Source organism: Trichosurus vulpecula, chromosome 3, assembly GCF_011100635.1.
Source record: "Trichosurus vulpecula isolate mTriVul1 chromosome 3, mTriVul1.pri, whole genome shotgun sequence".
Taxonomy (NCBI): Eukaryota; Metazoa; Chordata; class Mammalia; order Diprotodontia; family Phalangeridae; genus Trichosurus; species Trichosurus vulpecula.
The window spans coordinates 36,675,883-36,702,913 of record NC_050575.1 but is presented as its reverse complement, the minus strand read 5'-3'; the positions used below and the strand labels follow the sequence as shown (position 1 = coordinate 36,702,913).

Below are 27,031 nucleotides of genomic sequence, written 5' to 3'. Positions count from 1 at the left end.
TGGTAAATATGTCTGTAGTCCTTTCTAGAATGCTCTTTTAGTTAAAAGGTACACTATTTAGAAAATGTGCAGTTGTTTAGAGAACAACAAGGATAAGAAGAAAAAAAGATCCATGAGGATCTATTTTAAAAACAGAATTGCCTAGCCTGGAAATGCAAAGTCTGAGGAATAACTTCACTGATTATTTTTAAGTTTGTAAGAGCCTATTATATAGATTACATACATAATGATCAGAACATGAAACTTAGTCTCAACTTTATATACCTCATATTAGCTACAGAAAATAATTTGCTAACTGTAAACAAATGATACCTATGACATATATTACTGAAGAAGGCTGTGGAAACATTTAAGAACGAGAAAGATATTCATCCATGAAATGATTTAGGTTATTTAGTACATTTTCCCCAGTAATATAAAACTGTATCATTCTTTTAGGAATCGGACTTCATTTGTCTTCATGAACTGAACTATGTGTTTGAAAAAGAAGAGTTATACAATGATGACGAAGTAACTGATTATTCAGATGTAGAAGAAGAAAACCAAGAATCTAATACAGATGGAAGTGAATTCCAGAGAACACCTGAAATTTACTTAAATCCTGAAAATACTGAATTAGATAACCAATCCCCAACAACAGACAGTGCAGAAAATATCAGAAGTACAGATGAATCAGGAGTCTGGGGAAAAGAAGAACCTGAGAGTTTAATGGAGAGTGCTACCAGTCAAGAATCTCCAAGTCATGTTGCCCAAGTGGATCTTCCATCATCTTCTTGGGTTACAGGATGGTTTGGTCTGGGAAGCAGAAAAGTCAAAGGAGAGACTTTTGAATCAGCTGCTGAACCACAACAGGAAAGTTCATTTCTCAGTAGAGAAATAGCTGTAAGTGATGAAAATGACTTAAAAGAGTTAAATATTGACCAGCCTCTAGAAAAGCATGAGTTAGACCCTACATCAGAGTTTGATCCTGGTCCGCTAGAAGAACCTGCACCAGAACCTGAGCTCGAAGAAGTACCTGATGCTCAGACAACTTCCTGGCTCGATGATGACTTTATAGCATATTTTGGTTTTGGCCAAAGGGATCTAGGATTTAAGTTATCATCTGAAGAAAATACTTCACTACTAGAGAATGCTTCACTACTAGAAGACATTCCCATCACTGTTCCATCCAATCAAGAACCCATAGTTCCACATACAGAAAAACCATCAGAAGTAGAGGAGCACAAGACAAATGATCACCCAGCTCTTCAGCCAAGTTGGTTTGATTTGCTGTACTTTGCGTATCCCAAAAAAGAGCAAAAGAAAACAGATAAACAAGAAAGAGAAGACAGTAGTGGAGGAAATGATAATGAAAATCTTTCATCAAGTGATTTTGACCTTGACAATAATGAAGAAAGAGAAACTGATGAAACTGGGGAAATTAAACATCAAACAGACAAGGAAAGGGTTTTGCAGGAGCCAGGAGATTCTGATACTTCACCTTATTTGGAAACACTGTTGGATAATGCTGATAAACCTTTGAACTCCCACAATATTCCCAAAGAAACCAAGTCACCATTTTTCAAAAAATTTTGGGGTCAAGATAAACCATTTGCAATTGATAAAACAGAAGAATTATCAAGTGAAAGTCAAATCAGAGAAGATGTGGAAGTTAGGTCGAAAACCAAAAACAGTCAGTCAGGTTGGTATGAAAATATTTGGAATCTGTTTTATTTTCTAAGATTTTTTTTTGGCTTTTTTGGCAAGGCAATTGGGGTTAAGTGACTTGCCCAAGGTCACACAGCTAGTACATGTGTCAAGTGTCTGAGGCTGGATTTGAACTCAGGTCCTCCTGACTCTGGAGCTGGTGCTCTACTCACTGCGCCACCTAGCTGCCCCCTATTTTCTGAGATATTAAAGAGAAAAATTCCAGGAATCTGTTGCTTCCCAAGAAGCATAAACATCATTTATCACTGCTCTTTTATATTTTAACTTACTCTAGGGCTCATGATTGCTTGTTGTATCGGTAATTAAGGCAGGACTTTTTTTTTTTTTTTTCACCATTTTCTCTTTTAGAAATGCTAAAATAATCAAATGCCTTTCATTAAGCCTTACCAGGTACAAAGCCCTAGGCTCACACCCTTTTGCTGATTAGTGTGAATCCCTTCAGGCCCTGAACAAGGTATACAAACTCAATGGAAGAGTGTAGTCCTGTGACTTGAAGAGACTCTGGGCAGCCTTTGTTAAGAGCCCTTCCCGCCCCTCCCCAGGCTTTCTTTTGAATTTCAGGGTGCTGGCTTTTCCTCCTGAACTAAGTGAATGATATTTGTATGTTGGATTAAAGTGAGATTGTTAACCCCTTAAAGTTACTTTCCTTAGTAAAGCAGATCAAAAGAACCTGTCCTGGCAGCTCTTGTTGCTGGTCTTGTTGGGTCTTACATCCCACAACAGCTGCTGCTAGCCAAATTGTTGTTACACTTGTAAAACACTTTACAAATATTGGCATTTCATTTGATCCTCATAACAACTCTGGGAGGTGGGTGCTATTATTATCCTCGTTTTACAACTAAGGAAACCAAGGCAGACAAAAGTTAAGTGACTTTCCCATGGTCCTACAGCTAGCGTCTGGGGCTGGAACTGAACTCAGGTTTTCCTGACATGAGGCCTAGAACTCTATCTACTGTACCACTTAGTTTAGAACTTAATGATGTAAAAAAAAATTGAGGGACAAAAGTGACATTTAAAAATATTGGAGTTTCCTTTCTTCATTAATCATTTTATGAATGGTTCAAATGAATGGATAAAAAAGTATTTACTAAATGCCAACTATGTGCCTAGCACTATGATAAATGTAAGAGACACAAAAATAGCCCCTATACTCAAGGAGCTTATATTCTAATAGGAGGAAACAATCTATTTTAGGGGAGGAATGTTTTGCTTTGGAAATTTACAGGAATGATGAATGCAGCCATAGAGGAACAGATTGACACACTTTTCCCAGTAGCAATGGCTGCATTAATTTGATTATGCTTTCAGAACTAGAAAGGTGTAGGAGTAAGAGTGGGGTAGGGGAGTTGCTCCTATGCTTCATTTTTTTTCTTCATGGTCCCCAATCTGAATATGAGTCAAGAGAACAAAGAAACTGTCAGAAGCAAAAGCTCTATCACTGGGCTAATAAACTTGATCTAGAGAGGACTAATATAGGTTTATCCCATTCTTAGTGAGTAACATAAAAATATCTTTTCTTTTTTATTTTCAGACTCTAAAATGAAACATAAAGAGGAATCTCAGTGGCAACAAGGAGAAAACTCTCCATCTTCCACTCCTGAGAGGAACGGTGCTAAAGGTAATAAAATAGATGGCTCTTCTCACAGTGAAGCTAATGATGCTGTTTACATTCACCAAGATAATCCATCAGGATTCATTTTAAAAATCAGAAATAGAAAATGTAGAGGCAGCTCTGGGTCTGGAGTTAGGAAGACCTGAGTTCAAAGCTTGCCTCCAACACTTCCTAGCTGGATGACTCTAGAAAGTCATTTAATCTCTGTATGCCTCCGTTTCCTCCCATCCTGTATCATGGAGATAATAATGGCACCTACCTCCCATGGTTGTTGTGAGGATCAAATGGGATGATACTTGTAAAGTGCTCTGCAAATCCTAGCTATTATTATTATTATTAGCTGATCCAGAACAACTATTCAGATTTCTAGAGCTTACCATTCTAACCTTTAAAAAAAAGTAGTTATTAAAGAAAAGGATGCCTTCCTCTCTTTAGTGAAAAGTCTGCAGATTATTGAAATGATACCTTGTATAAATGGTATTAGAAACCACTTGTAGTTACAAGCTCCAGGTACATTAACATATTGAATAATGAATGTGAATGACAATTTAAATAATGTTGTGGTTCATCAGTTTGATAGAAAACCTGAAAGAGAAAAAGTGAATTATGATGGAACCTGTCACTAGTTGTTGCTTTGCTCAAGTCACTTAACCTCTGTGGACCTCAGTTTTCTCAACTGTAAAATGAGGAGATTGGACTAGATGGCCTCTGAGGTCCCTTTCTACTCTCCATCTACGATCCTAATTTTTTTCTAAGAAAAACCAGTATGTTTCACCTAATTTTTAGAAGATAATTTTCCCTTCTGACTACGGGTGCTATTAAAGCTAAATTGCACGTGTATCAAGAACTAAATCAGTTTTCTTTTGGTAGACAACATGCTAATACTCCCTGACACAATCAAGAGTCTCATGAATGTGATGTTTAGTTCAGAAAACCAGGTATTGAGCACATGGAGATAATAGTGAAAGTACTGGCAAGAATGAATTTGATAGCCAGAGTCTACCAGCAAGAAATGCATTTGAGGAACTTACCAAGTAAGACAATTCCTTAAAGCAAAGGTTATGTAGGCTTTGTGGCTTTGTGAAGTGGTGGTTAGAGAACCAGGCTCTGAGGCAGGAAGACTGGCATTCAAGTTCTTCCTCTGACATACATTGGCTATATAACTCGGGGCAAAACCACTCAAAATTTCATTGCCTGAGCAACATTCTAAAACTATAACTTACAGACCAGGCGTTGACCTTCACTTGTAGTGGGAGGCTCTTTAATAGTCTCTGGTCCAACATCTTCCTTCCCCCACCAAAAAAAAAACGCCACATAGTTCTTCAAATATGTAGATTATAATTCCCTTTGTCATCCCCTTATAGTGTCTTCTTTATGGGAACAATTTCTTTTAAAGAAGCAAAGAACAGATTGTATTTTGAATCATTCAAAATATTCTTGATGTCCAAGAGTTCCAAAAGTAAATAATAGTATATTCTATACTTTTACTATATATAATAGTATACTTTATATAGTTTTACAGAAAAGGAATTTCAGTAATTAAGCATTTCTTTGAATGTATGAGATTATAAGGAAGTTCAAGCAGAAATTAAATTTTGCGATTTAACTTATTTAAGCCTTTGGTATTTGAGACATAAACTGAAAGCAATACTAATTAAAATTGTTGTTGTTGTTTAGTCATTTCAGTCATATCTGACTCTTCCTGACCCCATTTGGAGTTTTCTTGGCAAAGGTGCTGGAGTGGTTTGCCATTTCCTTCTCCAGTTCATTTTACAGATGAGGAAACTGAGGCAAACAGGGTTAAATGACTTGCCCAGGGTCACACAGCTAGTAAGTGTCTGAGGTCACATTTGAACTCAAGAGGATGAGTCTTCCTGACTTCAGACCCTAGAGCTCTATCCACTGTACCACCTAGCTGCCCATAACGTAAATTTATCTCTTAGAAAATAAAGAGGCTCTAAATAACGATTGTTTTATCTTTCTATATTAAGATGTCAAGGTATTCAGGGACTTCCACCATCATAAAACAAATAGGTGGCATTTTAAATAAAGAAGAATTATATAACATGACTTGCCCAAGATGAGATAGATATTAAGTGTCAGAGGCAAGATTTAACCGGGTCTTTTTGACCCAAAGTTCAGCTTTTATTCGCTATGCTATGTTGCCTCACAGGATCATTGAGAGGCACAAATATCAATCACTTAGGAAATTATTAAATGGCTTCTTAGGTAGTTCTTTAATACTTAATGAACCTGTTATTTCATCCATGTGAATATTCCCAACGACAATGCAGTAGGCACACCATTCGTGACTGTCCATCCTATATGATTCTTGTCTACATCCTTTGAATACACCACAGAAGGTTCTCCTAATACACAGGGAGCCCTTCCTTTCAATCTCTTGACATTGTGTGAACACCATCAGAGCATGAGGGTAATCCTTTAATTATTTCTCACTCTTGCTATATAGCTGGTTAATCATTTTTTTCCAGTCATATAGTTGTCTGATGGCATCTTTAGGGCACTTCTACCATCCATTTCCACTTTTGTAATATATTGTAGCCTGCTCACGTCCACCATTGTACTTCTCCATTACTCTGGGTGATCTTCAACTTCAGTTCTTCAGAGACTGATACTCCATCATTCATTCACTTACTCACCAGATGATAAAACATCACTAGGGGAATACTCAAGTACTATCAAATGGATACAATTTGTATCCATTTGGTATATTCTCAATTTGTATATTTTGGTATATTGTATTTGTATATTTCCTCTAAGAAGTGGTGCAATGGATAGAGTGCTAGGCCTGAAGTTAGGAAAACCTGAGGCCAGCCTGTGGGACTCTGGGGAAGTTACTTAATCTCTGTTTTTCTCAGTTTCCTCAATTGTAAAATGAGTGTAATGATAGCACTTACCTTACAGAGTAATATTTGTAAAAAGCACTTAGCACAGTGTCTGGCACATAGTAGGTGCTTAATAAATTCTCTTTCCTTTCCCTTTCCTTTCAGTGATACAAATCACAGCCCCTCCACACCTGCCAAACCTGTGTAACTCTTGTTTATGTACTCCCATAAATTCACCCCAGGGGAATCCCCTGAGCATATTGGAGGCCCTTCTTGCTTTCTACTGCTACCACAAGGATACTGGTGGAGTATTCAAGCTGTCCACCTGCAATCACTCTCCATTACTATGTGACCAGCCCATCTGTGATTCTACTGTACATTTCTGTCATATCTTTTGCTTCCATTCTTCTTTGATGTTCCTCGTTGGCTACATTTACTAACCTATTCACACTCACCGTGCATCTCTCAGCTACTGCCCTCTATTACCCATTTTCCACTTTTTGAAAATTCAGTGTTCCATGTCCTATGGTCATACGACACTGGAAGTCAAATATTGTTAATAAAAAGATGGGCCTTTGTTTCTGGGGGTATTTTGAGGGTCATTATATAGAAGCTCTGCTATTTCTTGAAGGAAATCCAACCCACTCACTTTCTCCTGCTTAATTCTGGGTTCAAATGAATGTTAATTTAAGCTCTCTTTCCTAGATATACCCACTTAGATCATCTCTGTGAGTTGTTCATTCAATTGAATATCGTAGTTTGAACTCTAGAAATTCAGCATTTACTTGGTTTTTTCTATAGTTAGGTCGAACTCTTTAAAGTGATTGTGAACCTCATCTAGGAGGCTCTGCATTGTTCTGATGCTTGATGTAATCAGCACAAAGTCATCCACAGTCAGGAGCATTCATCATCTGTGGGAAGGTAGTTCTCTTTGATTTGGATGCTACACTGGATGTGCTCCATGAAAGTGGCAAACAGCTTTGGAAAACATGTCATCCTATTTTATGCCTCAGTTGATCTTGATCACGGGTGTGTGATTCAACAAAGTTATCTCTATAACATTTTTAAAGAAATGTTGTATGATTTTAGTATAGGTATGGAAGACCTTTCATCACAGGAGAGTCATTAAGGCAGAATATTGCTTCTTGTAGTCAGCAAAGTAGGATCTTGTATTCTTTACATTTTTTTGGTTGAATCGTTTGACTATAAAGATGTCGTCTATTGTAGAATGTAATTTGCTAAAACCTGCATGTTCCCTTTTCATGACTTCATCAAGGGATAAGCTCAGTGTCTGTGTAGATTATTATCATAAAAATTTTATAGCGATGGGTCAGTGATTATTAATATTTTTGTTGGTTATGTTTTTAGGGTAATAATAGTGTTGTAGGATACTCAATTAAGAGCTGGAAGATATTTGAAAGGCCATCAAGTCTGCCCTATCCCTATCTTACAGATGAGGAAACTGAGTCATAAGCTTACACAGGGTCACAGACTTAGTGTCTGAGACAGGATTTGAACCCAGGTCTTCCTGATTCCAAGTCCAACTCATGCTTCTAAGTTTTTTTCAAAGTACATTTTTTTCTTTGCTTTTTGGCAGGGCAATTGGGGTTAAGTGGCCTGCCCAAGGTCCTGACTCTAGGGCTGATGCTCTACTCACTGCACCACCTAGCTGCCCCAATTATGTTACTTCTAACATAGACCTACTTTCTGTATACTTAATTTTTAATACAGTTGTTTTTCCTGTTTTTTCTTTAATGTCATTTCTTTTTCTTTATGTAGTATGTCTAGAACTCATATTAAAACTCAAATTTGGTGGCCAACGATCCCTGATGGCAAAAAAAAAGAATTTATTATAGAAATCTTTTACTATATATTTGGCTGGTGTTTTTTGTCTTTCCATTTTCATCCTTAAATGACCCATTGAGTCTGTTCCCAAGCTTTCTTTAAATTTATTTTCCCTCCACTGCTTTTTGCTATTTTACGAGGTTATAATATTAAAATCTTCCACAATTCTCCTCCGTGAGAATTTATATTATAAAATGGAGTTGCCCTTCACTGCTCTATCACCCAACTTGGCAAGCTAAGGTGATTCTAGGTTCTTTTGATCTTCTATGGCAATTGATACATTAGACTTTTTTTCTAGGAAATTACTATAATCTAAATATTGATTCCCTTACACCACCCATTTTTATTGGAAGTAAGGATCAATAGTTTATTTAAATGCATTAGGTTAGAACTGTTTCTTTGCATGCTGTATCTGCTTCTCATTTTTATTCTTTCTCCTGCTTTTGTATTAATTTTGATCCTTCCTCTAAAAAGATCCCTATCTGGCAATACACAGACAGCTGATGTAGGAATAATTTCTACAGCAGTAATGAATTGATTCCTGTCTGTTAAAACACAATCAGTCTCGCTTTTGTTAACAGTATTCAGTACTCACCATGTCTATGATCTTTTCTGGGGAAAAAATATTCATAAGTTTCAGGTGTGATGTTTATGCGTTGGCTTTTGGCTTGGCTTGTTTCTCACTCCTAAAATACATGTTTTTCAATGTCCTTTCCTTTTCACTGCCATCATTGAGTGTCAAAATACATGTTGATTAATTCAGATGGTTTTATCAAGTCTTATGTAGCTGCTCCCATAAGTGTCCAGGTACTAATGACATCAATACCTGAGGGTGTGTGTGTGGAGAAAGTCATCAATCCTCTCCCTCCATCTTTCCCATGGAGCAATCTTATTAGTCCCTAGAAGCTTGTGAGAAGGGGCTATACTTTGGTTAGAATTTTTTTTTACCTCATCATTCCCTGCAACGGTTGTTACTATACAAGCTTTAATCATTTTCATGGTGTTCTTTTTGCAAGTGCTTGTCATGAGTACTACAATATGGAATAACCAAATATCCCATGAATTTCTGTTTCTTGTTGCCTTTGAACACATATGAACCACCTCCTCTAACTTCATTTGCCTCTCCAAGGAAGACTTTTAAGTCACCCTCACATTTAGCTACAACTTTCCTTTTGGCTCTTGGTTTCCTAGTATTTCCACTCTTTGATCACCAGACAAAGATGTCACATTTAGAATTCTAATAGATAAATTATCATAGATTAACTAAATGCTGTGATTCTTAGCCTCAGACCCCTTTCTTCCACTCTGTTGCTGTCACACTAAAAGAAAGGTGAACTGGGGACCATTTTGTGTTTTTCTCTTCTCCAATGTTACCATCACCAAAAAATTCATTACTAAATGGCCAGACTACTGGAGATGAGTCATTTGGAACTCAGCTAGGCTAGTCCTAAATAGAGTAGGCATGTTCTGTTGCTGGTGTAGCTCCTTATTGGCAAGGGTGCTGATGGGAATTACAGTTTTTCCTAAGTGGAAAAAAGATGTGAAGGGGCAGTGGAAGATACAACCTCTGTAATTAATAATAATAATAGTAATAATAATAATAACTAGCATTTGTATAGTGCTTTAAGGTTTGCAAAATGATTTACAAATATTATCTCATTTTATCATTGCATTAACACTGGGATGTGTTGTTATTGTCTTCATTTTACAGATGAGAAAACTGAGGTAGACAGAAGTTGACTAACAAGAGTCTATTTTTTTTTTAAATTCTTTATGAAATGGCCCAATAATTAGAGAGGTACAAAATGGAACTTACCTGGAAAACAAATGATGATAGAAACAAAAAATGAAAAAATTTCTCCGTATCAATGTTTCCTGTACCTGCTCAGGTCGAAATCCATGGTTCTCTGGAAAATATTCTTTTAAACAAGAACTTCTCATTAGATAGCTCCTCACTTTAAAAAGGACATTCCCCCAAACAGTAAGAATCATTCTCTACTCTATGAGACAACTAGAGAAGACAAACAGATCCACAAGCAATATAATTTGAAATGTAAACATCTTTTCTTTCCTAATAATTAGCAGAAGATGCATATGAGTTTCAGATACTTGAATATTTACTTCAGATTAAAATGCATGACCTCCTGATTTCTGCAGAAAAGGTAAATATTCTTTTTTCATATCTATATCACTAAAGAAAAATTTCTCACAATGTGATTTCTAATTGCATAGTTTATTTTAAACAGTTATTTTTCACTTTTCATAATGAGTTGTTGAACTGAACATAGGTATCTTTTTGCAATGAAAATAAAATAAAAATAAATGAGTTAGCCTGGAAGGAATACAAAATATGGAATGAACATTAGGTTATCGATATGCAAATGGGTATTCTGTCCTCAAAGACTGTGTAGTGTAATGGTTAGATACAAAAGCAACTATCCAAATTCTAACCAAGCCGATGTTAAATTTCAATCATTTAGTATTTATTTTGTTTATCTTGCCTCCCCTGTTGTCAAAGAGGTAATCAAAAGAGCATATGAATTAGCAAACCACTTTTTAGCCACTTTAAACTATTTTACATATAAGTTTAAGATGAATTGTTTTAATGCATTTTTGGCAAAACATTTTGGGAAAAGAATGACATCCCATGTCTCTAATCTTTAATTTATGGGTTTCAAAATCAGTCACTTAAAATAGATTTTTAACTTTGGAAAAATGAAAATTGCTTATTAGAGTACTTTCAGATTAACATAACACAAAATATCATTGTCAACGCATTCTCCTAGCATTTTCAGGGAGTGAAGTATCCAAAGAAAGGAAGTATTTGTCTCTTCAAGCAACAAAGCTTTTTAAAATTTAACCATTTCATAGAAAACTTTAAAAAATATATTGTATACTCTCTACTTTCAAGAATTTACCTTTTGTTATGATTCAGGATTTGAAGGGCATCAATTACTCTATGCAGCAATACTCTCAAGAGAGGCACATAACATAGAAAGCCAGAGTCAAAGCCAGGAAGATCTTGTGCGAATTATTTAACCTCCCAATGCTCTGGGCAACTCTCTTGACTATAAATTGCAAAGGTGTTGACCTGCACTGGTATAGGGTGTTTCCTCATGTGGGAGTTACCTCCATAGGTCTAATCACTAATAATCAATAATGCCGTAAGGGCCTCTCGAAGCTAGTTTGCTCTTATACTAATCACAAAATCTATGTCCTGAGTTCTTGTTTCTTCTTTTTATAGCTTTTCTTTCTTCCTTATTTAAGGATGTTTAAATTTATTTTAACTTTTAAATTTGTAAAAATTTTAGCAATACATTTTCTTTGGGTGACACAACAGACTTCCTCCCAAATTCACCAATGGCCATATGGAGTACATTCCTCTAATCCAATATACAGAGTTTTTACTTAAATTTTCTTTTTTATTATGAGTTTAAACATCAACAGACTTGAACATTTCATATAAGGAAGAACAGAGAAAGAGGATTGTATATGAAACTTTGATCTTCTGTTGCCTCATGTAGCACAGATTCTGGGTTCACTCCACCAATTTCCACTTGTCAGGTTGGATGCTGTTTCTCCTTGCAGGGCTCTAGGAGTAACCCTGAGGGACTAGGGTTGGCATTTTATGAATGACCATCAATTAGCTTTTACAAGGGAATATTTCCTAAAATGGTGTGGCAAAGACCAAAGTACAACAGCATTTCCCCTCAAAATATAGGACACACTGTTCCACAATTACATACAGAGTCTATGGGAGAATGAATTCAAATTTAGAGAGCATGTATAGCAAAAGTGTAATTCATAGCTCCTTGTTAGAGGGAAGTTTTTTGTCCTGTAGACCTCCTGACCCCCTGAGGTGTGTGTAGCTACCCACAGGACTCTGAGAGTTAGTGACCTTGTAGTGTCCCTAAGGCTGCCTGTCCTTGGTGTGTCCTCAGTTCTCAATTCAAATGCTGTGAGACATTCCTACCTTTGATTATGAGAAGACCAAATCTTCTGATTTTTCAAAGTTTTCAAAGTCTTCTGGTAACTGGGAAGGAAGTAAGGGAGAAGACAGATTCTGTCTTCTGCTTACAAGCAATTCCCTCTCAACGGCTTGTCTGCAACTGCTCTACCATTAGGCTGGCCAGCTAGTTATTTCTCTTCAGATGGTACTAATACACCTGTAGCACTTTGTCTCATTTCATCTGGCGGGTCTAAGTATTTTACTCCCTCAAATTAAGGATTTTTTTCCAGTCCCAGTTTATGCGTTTGATTAATTGATCCAATAGAGGTGTCCAGAAATTGTTCACATCTATTTTATACCTTCATTTGATTAATGCTGTAACATAAAGAAGTGTTGTCACTTGAAAGGTATCAGGGCACATAGCATTTGTTAATTTCATTAACTGTAGTGGGGATGATTACCTGCTTCAATAGAGGATTCCATGATATCTGTGCTAGATTGGAGTGGGGTTGACTCCTACCGTTATAAGTATTTTTTCCCTAAAGTATATCCTATGAACCTATGTTGAATTTAACATGACAGCAACAAAATTGCCCTGCTTATTTATGTCTTCCTCTAATGTTCCTTCTGCTTTCTTTTGTCTATTTTTAAATGTTTTATTTGTTCTTATTATCCTTATTTTTTTTTGTGGGCATCACTATCATTACCTATCAACATTCCCCCTTGCAAATATTTTGCCTCTCAAGTAAAAATATCTCTTGTAACAAATTAGTATTGTAACGCAAAGCCAAACCAAACATGGGCTGTTTCTGAAAATGTGTATCTCATTCTGCACCTGAAATGAAATTTCATTACACTTACATTGCCTAACTTGTTCCTAATTGATTGGGCATTCCCTAATTGATGGGCATTCACTTTGTTTCTAATTGTTTGCTCTAATAGAAAGCCTTACTACGAACATTTTTGTACATATGGATCCTTTCCCTCTTTCTTTGCCCTTTTTTGGGGGTATAAGCCTAGTAGTGGTATTGCTGGTTGAAAGTCATAGTTTAGTGACTTTTTTGAGCTCCAAATTGCTTTCTGGAATGGTTGGTCTAATTTACATTTTCCTCAACAGTGCATTAATGTGACTCCTGTCCTGTAGCCACTCCAAAAATTATGGGTTTTTTGATGGTCTTTTATTATTGCTGATTTGGAGCATTTTTCCATATAGTATTGACAGCCTGTATTTCTTCTTCTGAAAATTGCTCATTTAGATCCTTTTACCATTTAACTAATGGGGAATTACATTTGCTCTTTGCTGTATTTAAATCAATTCCTTCTATACTTTGGATATTTCTTTATCAGAGAAGTTTATTGCGAAGGTTCCTCCCCACCCCTTCCCCCCAGCTAACTCTTTCCTTTTGAATTATAACTACATTGACTTTGTTTGTGCAAAAACTTTTCAGTTTTATCTTTTATGTTCATCTCACTTGTTTGATGAAGAACTCTTCTATTCAGAATTGTGAAAGGTATCTCTTGAGCATCTTCTTTCATTTATTTATGAGACAACCTTCTATATCTAGGTTAGGTATCCATTTGGAGCTTACTGTGGTTTATGTTTTTGGGAACACATACAGGATTGTTGTGTGTTATAAATTTGGTTGTTGATAAACTATATAATTATATATAGTTATGAATAAGAATAATTATTTTTGACTATATAATTTTGATTGTCATGAATAAAAATGTTTATTTTTAGCTATATAATTGTATATATGTATATATAGTTTTGATTGAGAAAAATTATTTTGTATTGAAATATATTGATTGTGTAAAATATTTAAAATATTAATAGTTATATGCTATTTGCACAACCTCTGCTATCTGGATTTCTGATTTTCAGGGATTGTAGATGTTTACTATGAGGAAGATGTCAGGTTGTTGTTCAATCATTCAGTTGTATCTGACTCTTTGTGACTACATGGACCATACTGTCCGTGGAGTTTTCTTGGCAAAGATACTGGAGTGGCTTGCCATTTCCTTTACACTGAGATGTCTGGTACTTCATCTTTACTGTGTGGACATATTATTTGCTGAAAGGATCAGGAAAATAGTATCTGTGTGAAACAGAGATAGTTAGTTCGAGGAAAAATTCAAAGTACGTTAAGAAAACTTGAAAGAAAAGCTGACTCTCAAATAAAATTTCTGAAAGGACTTGAAAGAAAGCAGTTCCTCTGGGGGAGAGGTATTGACTGATGGTAGAGCTGTTTACAATGAATTATTTGCAAGAAACTCATTTGAATGTGAACATTTTAAAGAACTGAAGGTTATTGCTAGGAAATCCTGAATTAAAGAACTGTTTTGATACTGTGAGACCATTGTTTATGGACCACTTATGTCTTGTTTGCCAGAAGTATGGATTTGGGGTTTCTCAGTCTAAGTTAGAGATGGGTCACTATGCATGAGAGAGCCCTGATTTGAGATTCAGGAGCCAGAGATCAGAAGACCAGAAGTCAGAAAGTGAAGATTCTGGGCACAGGAGAGAGATCAGAGAAGCTGATATGAGAAGCTGCTTATAGAAGCAGAGATCTCAAAAGGCAGAACAAAGAAACCTACAGGGCTGAGACAAAACTGAGGGGCTCAAGAGAGGCCAGATGACTCTAGTTCTGCTATTGATTTAGTGAACTGATAGGATTGGCAGAAAGCTCTCCTGTTTGAAAGAGATGATTGGAGAAAAGGAAATCCTCTGCTCTAGGTGAAGAGCTGGCCGGGAGAAAGGCTGACTTGTCTGTAGTGCCTAGTCTCTAGTACCTTCTACAGCTTGAGTGACGGGTGATGTCCCAAAGCCTTGTTTACATTGCCCTTTACTTCCTTCTATGTCTTGAGAAGGGAAACCTCCTCAAAACTTATAGAGAACAAGACCTGAATAGTTTTGCAAATCCCAGAATTAAAGAGAGTTACCATGCTGTCTCAGTCCCTAGATAAGGGAGCATACCCAGGTAGCTCTGTGAAAACCAGGCTTTAATGCTTAAAGAGGCATCCATCAGTGGCTCAAGACAAGCAGCTTCATCTAGCAGTGAGCATAGAGGCTCAGAAGAAGAGTCAATGACACACGGTGCAGACTTCCCTAGAGTCCATTGATGAATCCAGACCTGCAGTTCAGAGATGTAATTTGTTCCAGGAAGGTGGGTTTCCCTACTCCCTTCATTCACTGATAGGTTTTATGTAAATTTACTCCCCTTCCCAATGGATACTGCATGCATTTGTAGAACAGTATGACTGATTTATAAGGGGACTATTATATTTTGATTATTCCTGGTTTTGCTATTTGCCATCTAATAATGTACCCTAAGATTAATTTTGCTTTTGACTTCAAGTTTAGTAAATGTTTCATGTTTAAGAGTTAGTGATCTCATTGTGGCTGGCTGATTTGTATAAAAGGGAAGCACATAGGTGGAGGCTCAGAACCTAGAGTCATGAGGGTCGATGTATATTTCCTCCACACTAGTGTTATCCCTAGGATCCTTTGAGTAAGTTGTAGCCATGGGGCTGCAACTGACCCAACTCAGACCAGCCAGCATGAGTACAGTTTGGGGTGAGTGAGCCAGCTCAGAGACAGAAAAAAGGGATGTGGGTACCATGAGATTACCACATTCTTCATTTTTATGCTCTGATCTTCTTACCCAGGGCAATGCCAGTTTCATTGTCCCCTCAGTGTTCCCTGAGGAAAGATTTGTGGGTACTCCTTCTCTACTGCTATTGGCTTAAGTCCCCTCCTGCTGTGTTCTATCCATGGTTAGAGGCCAATAAGCAGTACTCCAGTTAAATCTAACCACTTAACATCAATGAACTTTTAAAAAGGGATATTTGCTTCAAAGATATAATAAGAACTAACGTACAAACATTCTCGTCAATACTTCCAGAGCCTACTCTCTCCTGTACCACCAGCAAACTCCTTAGCATCCTCTATAATGGAAAGGTGGCATCAACTAAGCAAGCTGATGGAGTCTGTGTATATGCTAGATTATACATTATATTTATAAGATATATGGTCCCCCACACATCTTGGGAGTTCATTTATGGCTTATTCAATTTCTTTTTTATGAGATTAGGTACTCTAAATTTCTTATTCTGATAATCAGAACATTTGATATTTGTTAAAAATTCATAAATTTCATTTGTCATTTTTGCTGCTATATAATTGGGTAAATTTTTTCTAATAATATATTCTAATAATATATTTTCTTCATGTATTATGAATTCTCCTTTTTCATTTTTGATATTTGCAATTTGGTTTTACTCTGTCTCATCTTGGATCAGATTAGCTGATAGTTAGTTTGTCTATGGCTTCTTTTTAACCAGTTCTAAGTTTTATTTATCATTAAAATAGAGGCTTTCAAGATTTTCAATTCTGCCCTCTATTAGGGAAAGGCATTGGGAGGAGTTCGGTACTCCATCCTCTAGCCTTCCAAACAGAGGAGAGAGGAGGTTGAGGGAAACAGAGTCAATCAAGGTTTGAGTTAGCAGCATGGTGCAGGGTTATGAAGTGACTAACCATACTGGGAGGGGAATCTTGTTCCCTGGAGCTGAAACTAGGCAGGGCAGCAATGCAAAGTAAAATGCTCTGAGAGTCCAGTTTCTGCCCTCCATAAAGGAAGGCACCGGGAGGAGAATTTGTTACATATTGTACATTTCCAACTGACCATCTTATTGTTCCTCATATACAACACTCTACAGTTACCCCTTCCACGTTGCGACTTTCTCCATCACAGTTTCAGTGTATCACAGGTGGGCATAAGAAACTAAATGGGAATTTGGGGGAGTTTTGTGAAAGCTACCAACACCTGAAGACCAACGGCCAACACAGAAAAAGTTTAGAGACTCAGAGATGCATAAAATATATGTATGGTATTGTATAATATCAACATATTTTATCTTTTAATACTATAAATATATACAATTTCCTTTTTAAAGTTATAATATGACCCAATACTTAACCCAAATTTTATGATAGCTACTGTAAACACCCTATAAAAGAAAAAGAAAAAATTCAGACTTCTTCTCTGGTAAGAAGGGAGGACCAAAAAATTTTAGGCAGATTTTCCAGACCCCCAGAGATGTGGAAGGGATAATTCTATTCATCAGCTCTGCGCTTTTATACTAGCTATCTCATAACCCTGAATTTCCTTTAAGGCTCAGTTAAGTTTCTTCTCCTTCTCCTTCTCCTTCTCCTTCTCCTTCTCCTTCTCCTTCTCCTTCTCCTTCTCCTTCTCCTTCTCCTCCTCCTCCTTCTCCTCCTCCTCCTCCTCTTCCTTCTCCTCCTCATCCTCTTCCTCCTCCTACTTTCTCTCTCTCTCTCTCTCTCTCTCTCTCACACACACACACACACACACACACACACAATCAGGGTTAAGTGACTTTCCCAGGGTCACACAACTAGTATCTGAGGTCCCATTTGAACTCAGGTTCTCCTGACTCCAGAGGCAGTTCTATATCCATTGCGCCACCTAGCTGCCCCCTAAGTACCATCTTCTACACCAGGTCTGCACAACCAGCCTCCTGCCAAAAAATTTCCTCTACATACAAAGGATGTTTTCCTCTACATTTTTTGTGAGCCGCTGGAAATCCTTTGGCCTGATGCAAGTGGCCTGAGGGCTGTAAGCGGCCTGTGGCCCAAAGGTTGTACAGGCTTGTTCTACACAAAGCCCTTCCTGATCTCCTGGACAACTGGTGCCTTCATTTGTCCACTTTGTATCAATTTTTATAAATTTTGTATATTTCTATATATGTACATATTGTCTACCTCACATAAACTGTAAGCTTCCTAATGAGAGGGACTATTTTACTCTTGTCTTGTCTCCAGCACCTAGCACAGTGCCTGGCACAGAGTAGGGGCTTAATAAACACTTGTCGATATACTGCCACATTAGTAACTTCCTTTTCTTTTTTGTGATGTTTCTGATGATAACTTTATTATTTTTTGAGAAAAAGTTTTATTGATACTTCTTTTTAAAAAAAAATCCAGTCATTTCCCATCAATACTTACTTTTATTAAGGGATTTGTTCTGTGAAATTTGGATTCAGTCAAAGGTCCGCACCCAAGGACCTAGAAGGCCACATGTGACCTTCAGGTCCCTGATTCCCCACCCCTGAATTTAGCAGTTCACCATGGCCCAGACTCATTCCATCAGCTTGTGAGCAGCCAGGAACTTGAGGCAACTGCTTAATTTACTTCTGTTAAGAAGTAAAATTTGGGTGACCTGCTTTTTTGTTTTCTGTGCCTAGAGTTTATTGATTGTCTGTGTCTCTGAGAACTGCCTGTTTCTGCTGCTGCTGATGTACATGCTAGTCTTTCCTGGTGGTTGTGAGGTATAGTTTGTTCAGTTAAGAAAAATAAAATTACACATTGACCATGCTCACAGAACATACCACATTCTATACCTGTAGACTGTCACCTCTCTATTGAGGAACGGGAGGCATGTTTCATCATCCATCTTCTGAAGTCAAGATTTCATATTGACCTGAATTTTGATATTTGAAGTATGACTTTTTCTTAAATTATTGCATATACACACATATATGTACATATGTTGTGTATACAGTCAATCTTCAATTTTCACAGTGGTATGTTCCTAGAAAATGGTATGAAAGTAAAAAACACGAATGTTGATACCTATGGGAAATACAGAGTTAGCGACCACCAAAAACTGTAATCTTTTGTTAGAGAGCACACACTCGAGAGATTACTTTAGCACTTTCTGAAGCAGATTCATGAATACTTAATTCCCTACTTTCCTCCTTTTTGCAGATACAGGTGAACCTCAGAAATATTGTAGGTTCAGTTCCAGACCATTGCAATAAAGCAAATAGCACAATAAAGTGACTCAAACAAATTTTTTGGTTTCCCAGTAAATATAAAAATTATATTTACACTTTACTGTAATCTAAGTGTGCAATAGTATTATATCTAAAAAAAGATATATACATTATGTCTAAAAAGATATAAAATATATACTTTAATTAAAAATATTGCTAAAAAATGCTAACCATCATCTAAACTTTCAACAAGTCATAATCTTATTTGCTGGTGGAGGGTCTTGCCTCAGTGTTGATGGCCACTGATTGATCAGGTTGCTGAAGGCTGGGGTAGCTGAGGCAATTTCTTAAAATAAGACAACAATGCAGTCTGCAGTATCAATTGACTCTTCCTTTCACGGGAACACTTACAGGCCATCGTAGAGTTATTAATTGGCCTAATTTCAATGTTGTTGTGTCTCAGGGAATAGGAAGGGCTAAGGAGAGGATTAGGGAACAGCTGGTTGGTGGAGCAGTCAGAACATACATAACATTTATCCATTAAGTTCACCATCTCATATGGATGCAGTTCATGAAACCACAGAAAATTACAAAAGTAACATCAAAGATCACTGATCACAGATCACCATATATAACAGTAAGGTAATAATAACAATGTAGATGATAACTGTCAAAAAGCCTATGTAGTTCTGTATTGCAAAGTATATGAGACTCTCCACATTTATTCAGACACCAGAGAAGCATATCCCACAAGCCATTTATCCAATCTATCAGAGCAGTAAAACATTCAATACACAACATAACAACCTGGAGACTGGGCATCCCAAAACCTCTTCGACCCTGTGATGGGGTCTTCCCCAAAACAAACTCACAGTATAACTAAGTAAGCCTGTTCAGTTCTAACAATCAGGAGGGTGGCCATTAGCAGCCATTAGTAGCCAAAACTGCTCGCTCTCTCTCTCTCTCTCTCTCTCTCTCTCTCTGTCTCTCTCTCTGTCTCTCTCTCTCTCTCTCTCTCGCTCTCTCGCTCTCTTTCTCTCTCTCTCTCTTTCTCTCTCTGTCTCTGCATTTCTTATGACATAACTTCCCTTTCCCGTCAGGAAGCTCCTCCCACCACATGTTTCTTAGGCTTCCTGTGATGTAGGCCCGTTACATGTCCCATTAATGGGTGGGAAAGATCTTCAAATCTAAATCGCTACTACACCATAACATATGATATGTTGATGATGAAAAAGTTAGAAATTACCAAGTTGTGACACAGAAATGACGTGAGCACATGCTGTTGGACAAATGGCACCGATAGACTTGGTCAACACAGGGTTGTCACAGACCTTCAATTTGTACAAAATGCAATATCTGCTAAGTGCGATAAAGCGAAGCAAGGAAACAAGGCGTGCCTGTACAATGAATTGTCCGTTAGCACCAAACTTGGGGCCGACAGCCGCTGCAGACGTTCTAGCACAAAGTTTATTTAACACCTTTATTTTCTCACTCAGTCACTAACTTTGCATGCTTGGGCTTGCGTTGTTTGAGGTGCATAATTACAACACAAAACTTGAGTTTTAAAGGCACAACAAATGCACAGGGAGCTCTTGACAACAGTAGGGTGAACAAGACCAGTGAAGCCCATTCTAGGACACCAGCTGCTCTACAAACTTGTGTCTGTTGTACCTCTCATGTTTTTCTCTACTATGCATAGCCACAAATGTGCCTAGTTGTCAACACAAAAGTGAAAATGAGGTTACTAATAAAATCATACGAATGCTTTAAGTCACAGAAGTTAAATATGGGAATGTTATGGATTAACTTTCTCTCTCCAAATATATATAGTTCTCTTAGTTCAATTTACTTTACTCAGCTTAAGTTCATAAAAATATTTCCAAATTTCTCTGAATTCTTAATACTGAAATTTGTTCTATTCTTCAGTGAATGGATACCCACTTTGTTTCCAGTTTTTTGTTTTTGTCTTGGTTTGTTTCGGTTTTTTGCTACTACAAAATGTGCTTCTATCATTATTTTTCATATATATGGTAACTTCCTCCTTGGGGTGTTTTTTTGTGGGTCAGGGGATGGTAACTTATCTTGTATAATTCTAAATAATTCCAAATTCTTTTCCAGAATAGCTGTACCAGCTCACAGCAAGCATTTTAACATTGACTATTCCTGTCATTTCTCATCTTTGTTAATTTGCCGGGGGTGATGTGAAATTTCAGAGTCCTGTGAATTTGCATTTCTAATTTGCATTCTAATGATTTGGAGCATTTTATCACATGTTGTTGATCATTTTCATTCATTTTGAAAACTGTTCATAGCCTCTTATGACTTATCAGTTGGGGAGTAGATCTTGCTACTGCAGAATGACTGTCTTGAAAGGTATATATATACATTCATACACACACATACACAGATATAAGGGCTAGACTTTGATTTTATTGATACGGAAAATTCCCTCTACAAATACAGGTTAGCATCTTTTCTGCAACTTAAGAGAGTTGCCTGAATCACAGAAGTTGTCCAGGCAGTATATGTCAGAAGTAGGACTTGGAAGTCAAAAAGGAGAGGCTTTTGACAATTCTTGGCTAAGGATTAGGAGGCACCATAATAATCCAGCTGAAAAGAGAACTATAACCCCTGACTGAGCCAAAGACTAGAGGTGATAAAACCTGTAGCTACCCAGTGAAGAGTGAGCTCAAGAAGTCCAGTGTATCGACCTTTCCAGCAGAGATCCTGTGAAGAGCCCATCAACTGAGTAATCTGCCTAGCCCAGTCTGGCAGCAGCTGTCTAGGGGCTGAGCAGCCTGAGAGGTCCAGTCTATCAGCAGCAGCAGAGCCTGCTGAGGAGCCAAGCCTACAACTGAGTGAGCTGCTTAATCCAGCCTAGTAGAGTGACTCATGTTATTATGCTAGGATTGCTGGGTCAAAGTTTATGGACAGCTTAGTCAGTACTTAAACAACTACAAATTGAAATCCAAAATGGATCACTTCACATAAATACGCTTGTCTTCACACAGCTCCTTCATCATTACCTCTTCTCATTTTTTTTCCACCGGTGTTCATGATGTGAGATGAAACTTCATCAATGTTTTAATTTCATAATCACAGAATCATAGAATGTTAGAGTTGGAAAGGCCCTCAATCTAACCCTACCCAAAAAGAACCCCCACAATAGCATAAATGACAATCATTCAACCTGTTCTTGAATACCTCCCATCACCTCCCAAAAGCAGATCATTCTACATTTGGGCAGCTCTAATTTTTAGGTGGGGCAGTAGATAGAGTGCTGGGCTTGAAGTTAGGAACTCATTTTCCTCAGTTCAAATCTTGCCTCAGATGCGTCTTAGCTGTGCAACCCTGGGCAAGTCATTTAATCCTATTTGTCTCAGTTCCTCATCTGTAAAAATGAGCTGGAGAAGGAAATGACAAACCACTTGTAACAACAATGCTACTTGCTGCTACTGTGGCTGTGTGAGGCCAATAACACCAGCACATAGGAGGGCTGCTAGCACAGGTTCTTTGATCTACTTTTCTAAGGAAAGCAACTTTAAGGGGTTTATAATCTCACTTTACTTAAACATAGATAAATCATTCACTTAGTTCAGCGGAAAAAGTCAGCACCGTGAACTTCAGAGCAAACACAGACAGAAATTACAGAAGCACAGCAGTAACACAAATCAGCAGACAGGGCTTCTAGCCATCTGACTTTAGCGATACCTACAGTTACCAAAAGGAGAAGCACTACCATCTGAGTTTTCAAAGCTGGAGGACTACCGAGTCTCATCTGGTCATATCCCACAACACTCTTCCAGTGAGTGAGCCCAAGCAAAATGCTAACCTCAGAGTACATATACAGTTCTTCAGGGTCAGAGGGCATCACAATCATGAGACTCAAACCCATGTGACCTAGGCCTTCCTGTGACTTAAGCAAAGACTCCTGATTCAAAGACTCTTGATAGAAACAAAGGCAAGACTCAAAGGCACTTGACTGCCTTAGTGCTGAGAAGCATTCCAAAATGAAAAACAGCAAAAAAGTCCCACCCTGCTTGCCATTACACCACTCCAGTATCTTTGCTAAGAAAACCCTAAATGGGGTCACAAAGAGTTAGACATGACTGAACCACAATAATTATTAGGGATTTCCCCCTGACATCAAGCCTATATTTGCCTTTTTGAAACTTCCATCCACTTTTTCTGGTTCTGTCAATTGAGACCAAACACAATAGTCTCTTTTCCATGACAGTCCTTCAGATGGTGAAGGATAGTTATCATGTCCTTCCTGAATCTTCTTTTTTCCAGGCTAAACATATCCAGTTCTTTCAACTCATCTTCATATGCTCTTAACCTTCACCAGCACGGTTGTCCTTTTCTGGTCACTCTCCATAATATCTTTTGTTAACTGTCATACCTAGAATTGAATACAATTATCTATATGTAGTCTGACCAAGGGAAAATACAGAGGAACTATCACTTTTTCATTTCTGGAAATAATGTGGCTCAGGATTGTATTAGCTTTTTTGGCTGCCACATCTTATTACTCTTCCATATTGAATTTGTAGTCTACTAAAATCCTCAGATCTTTTTTTAGACAAATTGCTGTCTAACTATTACTTCCTCAATCCAATACTCGTGAAAATGGACTCCAATGTAAAACTTTACCTTTTTCCCTACTTAATTTATCTGATTAGATTAAATCCAATGCCAAAGCGTGGCAGGATATTTTTGGATCCTGTTTCTATCATTGTATTCATTCATTATTCCTTCCAGCTTAGTGCCATTTTCACAGGCATGTTATATATGCTTTTATCCAAATCACTGATAAAAATGTTTACACAGCATAGGCCCCAGCACAGATCCCTGGGTCTCCCACTAGATACCTTCTGTCATATTGACTTTGAACCATTAATTATTCTTTGAACCAGTTCCAAATCTGTGTCATTGTATTACTGTCTAGTCCACGTCACTGTTTTCCACAAGGAAAACATTGGATATTTTAATAAATACTTTGCTAAAATCTAGATAGACTATATCCATAGCATTTGGTAATTTACCAGTTTAATAACATTTTCCAAAAAGGAAATAAGGGTTAATTTGTCATGGCCTGTTTTTGATGAAGCCATGTTGACTCTTTGCGGTCTTTCCCTTTTCTATATGTTCACAAACCAGTTTATCAAAGGTTCATTCCTAGAAATTCCCTACAAATTTCTCCATACTTTATCTTTTTGGGAAAGTTATGGATGTTTCTCCTTGATAGCTTTTGTCTTTAGATCAGTATATTTTATCACAGTAAGGAAATGTCATTTTATCCCTGTGCTTTTTAGTATTTTTAATGAACATAAACAAGTGTTAGTTATATATCAAAGGCTTTTTGAACAGTCATATATTTCTGTGACAACATCCTTTACTCTACTTCTGTGCATCTCCTCATTTGTAATGTGTTGCAATTTACTCATTCCCTTCATTCCCATTTTCATTGCCCCTTGATAATTCTTCAAAGAATGTAATCTTACATCTTTACAAAACCTTCTCTGTGACAGTGGTAAGTGACTTTAATGAGGAAAGTCCCTTTGTTTTCTGCTTAGCTTGATATTAATAACCAAGACATCATTTTAAAAAGTTATATTATACCTGGCATCATGATACAGCACAAAATATTTCATGGATCTGCTAAACTGTATACCAGTGTACAAATAAGGCAAGTGGCCTTCCTTACACCATTACCATTCTTACAGGTTTGCTCATATTTCTCATCTCAATCATTTCCAAATGATGCCAAGGATTGAGGCCAAATTGCTAGACAGCAGCCATCAAACATAGCATGGAATATTGAATATAGTTTGAAGATTTTTAAGGGATGACTCCATAATGTTTTTTTAAAAGAATTTCAATGTTTATTGATATCTTTTGCTTCTGATTCACCCTCATTTCTGAATATATCTCTCTACTTCTTTTACCTAGTGAACCATCTCTTATCACAAAGAAAAAAAATCAGCGAAACTAAGCAACTCACTGAATGAATCTGACAGTATATGTAATTTTCTTCACTCATAATCCTCACCTCTGCAAAGAAGGGGAAGTCCATTTCCTCTTCTTTGGGGCTAAGTTTAGTTATTCTAATTAAAGTGTCCAGTTTCCTATCCTTCTTCCTTTCCTTCCTCTTTCCTTTCCTTTTCCTCTTTCTTTCTTCCTTCCTTTCTTTTTTTCGGGGGGGGGAGAGGTTATTTCCATTTATATCATGGTGTATTATTTCCATTCATATTATGGGGTATTATGGTCATTGTGTATATAATTCAACTAGTTCTGTTTACTTCATTCTGCATTAGTCCATATAAGTCTTCTTATACTTCTCTGAAACAAATTTGTTTACTGTCAGCCTCCAGAGTTCAGTCTAAGAAAGACAAACAGAATTAGGTTGTGTGCATGTTTATTTCTCTCAAGCCAGGAGGCATGCATGTGGAGCTGCAGTGGGAACTTGTTTCAACAATCTGGCTAGCAGCTGTTGTGGGGGTGGAAGAGCAACACAAGCCCAACAACAAGCACACTACCAGCATGCTGCAAAGGCCCAGGTTCTTTTGATCTGCTTTAGTAAGGAAAGCAATGTTAAGGGGCTGACAAGCTTACTTTAAGTCAGCATACAAATACCATTCACTTAGTTCAGGGGAAAAAGCCAGCACCCTGAACTTCAGAGCAAAATACAAACAAATTACAGGCATTGACAGACAGACCAAATAAAATTCATAGTCACCAACATCTAGGTTCAGCCCGGGAGCTCATGACAAGGGCTGGCCCAGAGTCACTCGCACCACCATGGCTGTGGGTAAGAGCTCTGAAAAAGAGAAAGCCAACCCCTGGTTTTATATCTTTTTCAGGGTCAAGGGTGAGTCACACATGCGACTCACCCATGTGACCTAGAATGGTCACAAAGAGGCGACCTAAACCCACATGGTCTAAAAGCCTCTGATATCTCAAACATGTCACTCAAACTCATGTGTAAACTAGGCCCTCCCCTGAGGCAAGGAGGTCACTGAGGATTCCCAAATCTAATCAAGGAAACAAAGGCCAAACTCTTCAAGGGTACTTGGTTGAACTGGGTGCTAAGAGCCCATTTTGTTTACCAACACAGAACTGAGCCCACTTTGGGGTTAGGCTGCACAGATTATAAAGCCATGAAGCAAGAAAGTATCCCTGACTCAGGATGTCTGGCCTTTTGTCAGCCAAATTTACAGTTTGCATAAAGCAAAGAAGTACCTCTGACTCAGGATATCTGTGCAAGGTTAATCCAGTCTTGTAGTTGTTGATACAGCAGGAGGATTTTGGGTTCACTCAGAGAGCATTGCAAAGGATTACTGATATGTCAGTCCAGAAGGGCTCAAAGCATACTCTTGATTGGCTAATCTAGGTTTTTGGCCTTCAGGTGATGAGGGGCTCAAGCTGGTCTCACATTAGCTATGCCACAATAAATGGCATGCCATCATTCTCAAGCAATTTCAAATAAATTTCTACAATTTCACAAGGGGATATATGGTTGAGAAGAACTAAAAGTCAAAAGGCAGAAAGGAATAATGTGCCCAAACCCTTTGGCACTGATTGGAGACTGTTAACAAATTAGAAACGTGAGGCGCTCTGCTTCTCATAGGGGAATTAAGCAGACTCTCTGATGACCTGGAAGGCAGGAGCAATGGAGAATTAAGAAAATGAGCTCAAAAAAAGCATTTGCAGATAAACAGTTGGTGTCAGACTCACCTGGGTAGTATCCAGCTCAAGATTTGGGCAAAGAGTAAAATTACATCTTGGTATCTTTTCTTGAGTGTTGAGGTACTATGTGAGGACTGCCGTAGCTTGAGAGGAACGTTTGTCTGGATTCGGTGAAGGGCTGAATCCAGAGATTATGCCTTTCTTGGTTGGTGGTAACCCTTTCCTTCTGACTTGTAGCTGAAACCTTCCATTCATGTTGTGTGTCCTCCTACCCCCCATTAAAATGTGAATTTCTGGAGAACAGGGACTGACTTTTCTATTTGTATTCCTAGAGCTCAGCACAGTGTTTTGCATATAGTAAGCACTTAATAGTTTATTCATTCATTCATTCCTAAAGGAGTGGAATCCACCTACGATGAGGATATTCATTAGGAGATAGATAGAGCAACATGTAAGCCTGGGCCCAGGTACAGGATTCACTGCAGGACAGTGAACTTCAAGATACCTTAAGGTACAAAACTGGCAGTAAGTAATTCATTACAGAAGTTCTAGAACTATCTGGACAGTGATAAGACTGCCACATGA

General features: G+C 37.6%; 1 protein-coding gene across 5 annotated transcripts in view; it reads left to right on the top strand.

Annotated features, from left to right (window-relative positions):
* MIA2 (MIA SH3 domain ER export factor 2) overlaps positions 1–27,031 on the top strand; it is a 130,461-nt gene that overhangs the window by 16,738 nt on the left and 86,692 nt on the right. For 4 of the 5 annotated variants that reach the window (XM_036750635.1, XM_036750633.1, XM_036750634.1 and 1 more), the window contains exons 4-6: positions 439–1,681; positions 3,239–3,325; positions 10,093–10,172. In XM_036750635.1, the coding sequence (XP_036606530.1) occupies positions 439–1,681; positions 3,239–3,325; positions 10,093–10,172 (1,410 nt within the window). The remainder of the gene's footprint in view (positions 1–438; positions 1,682–3,238; positions 3,326–10,092; positions 10,173–27,031) is intronic. The other variant, XM_036750632.1, reaches the window with a different exon arrangement.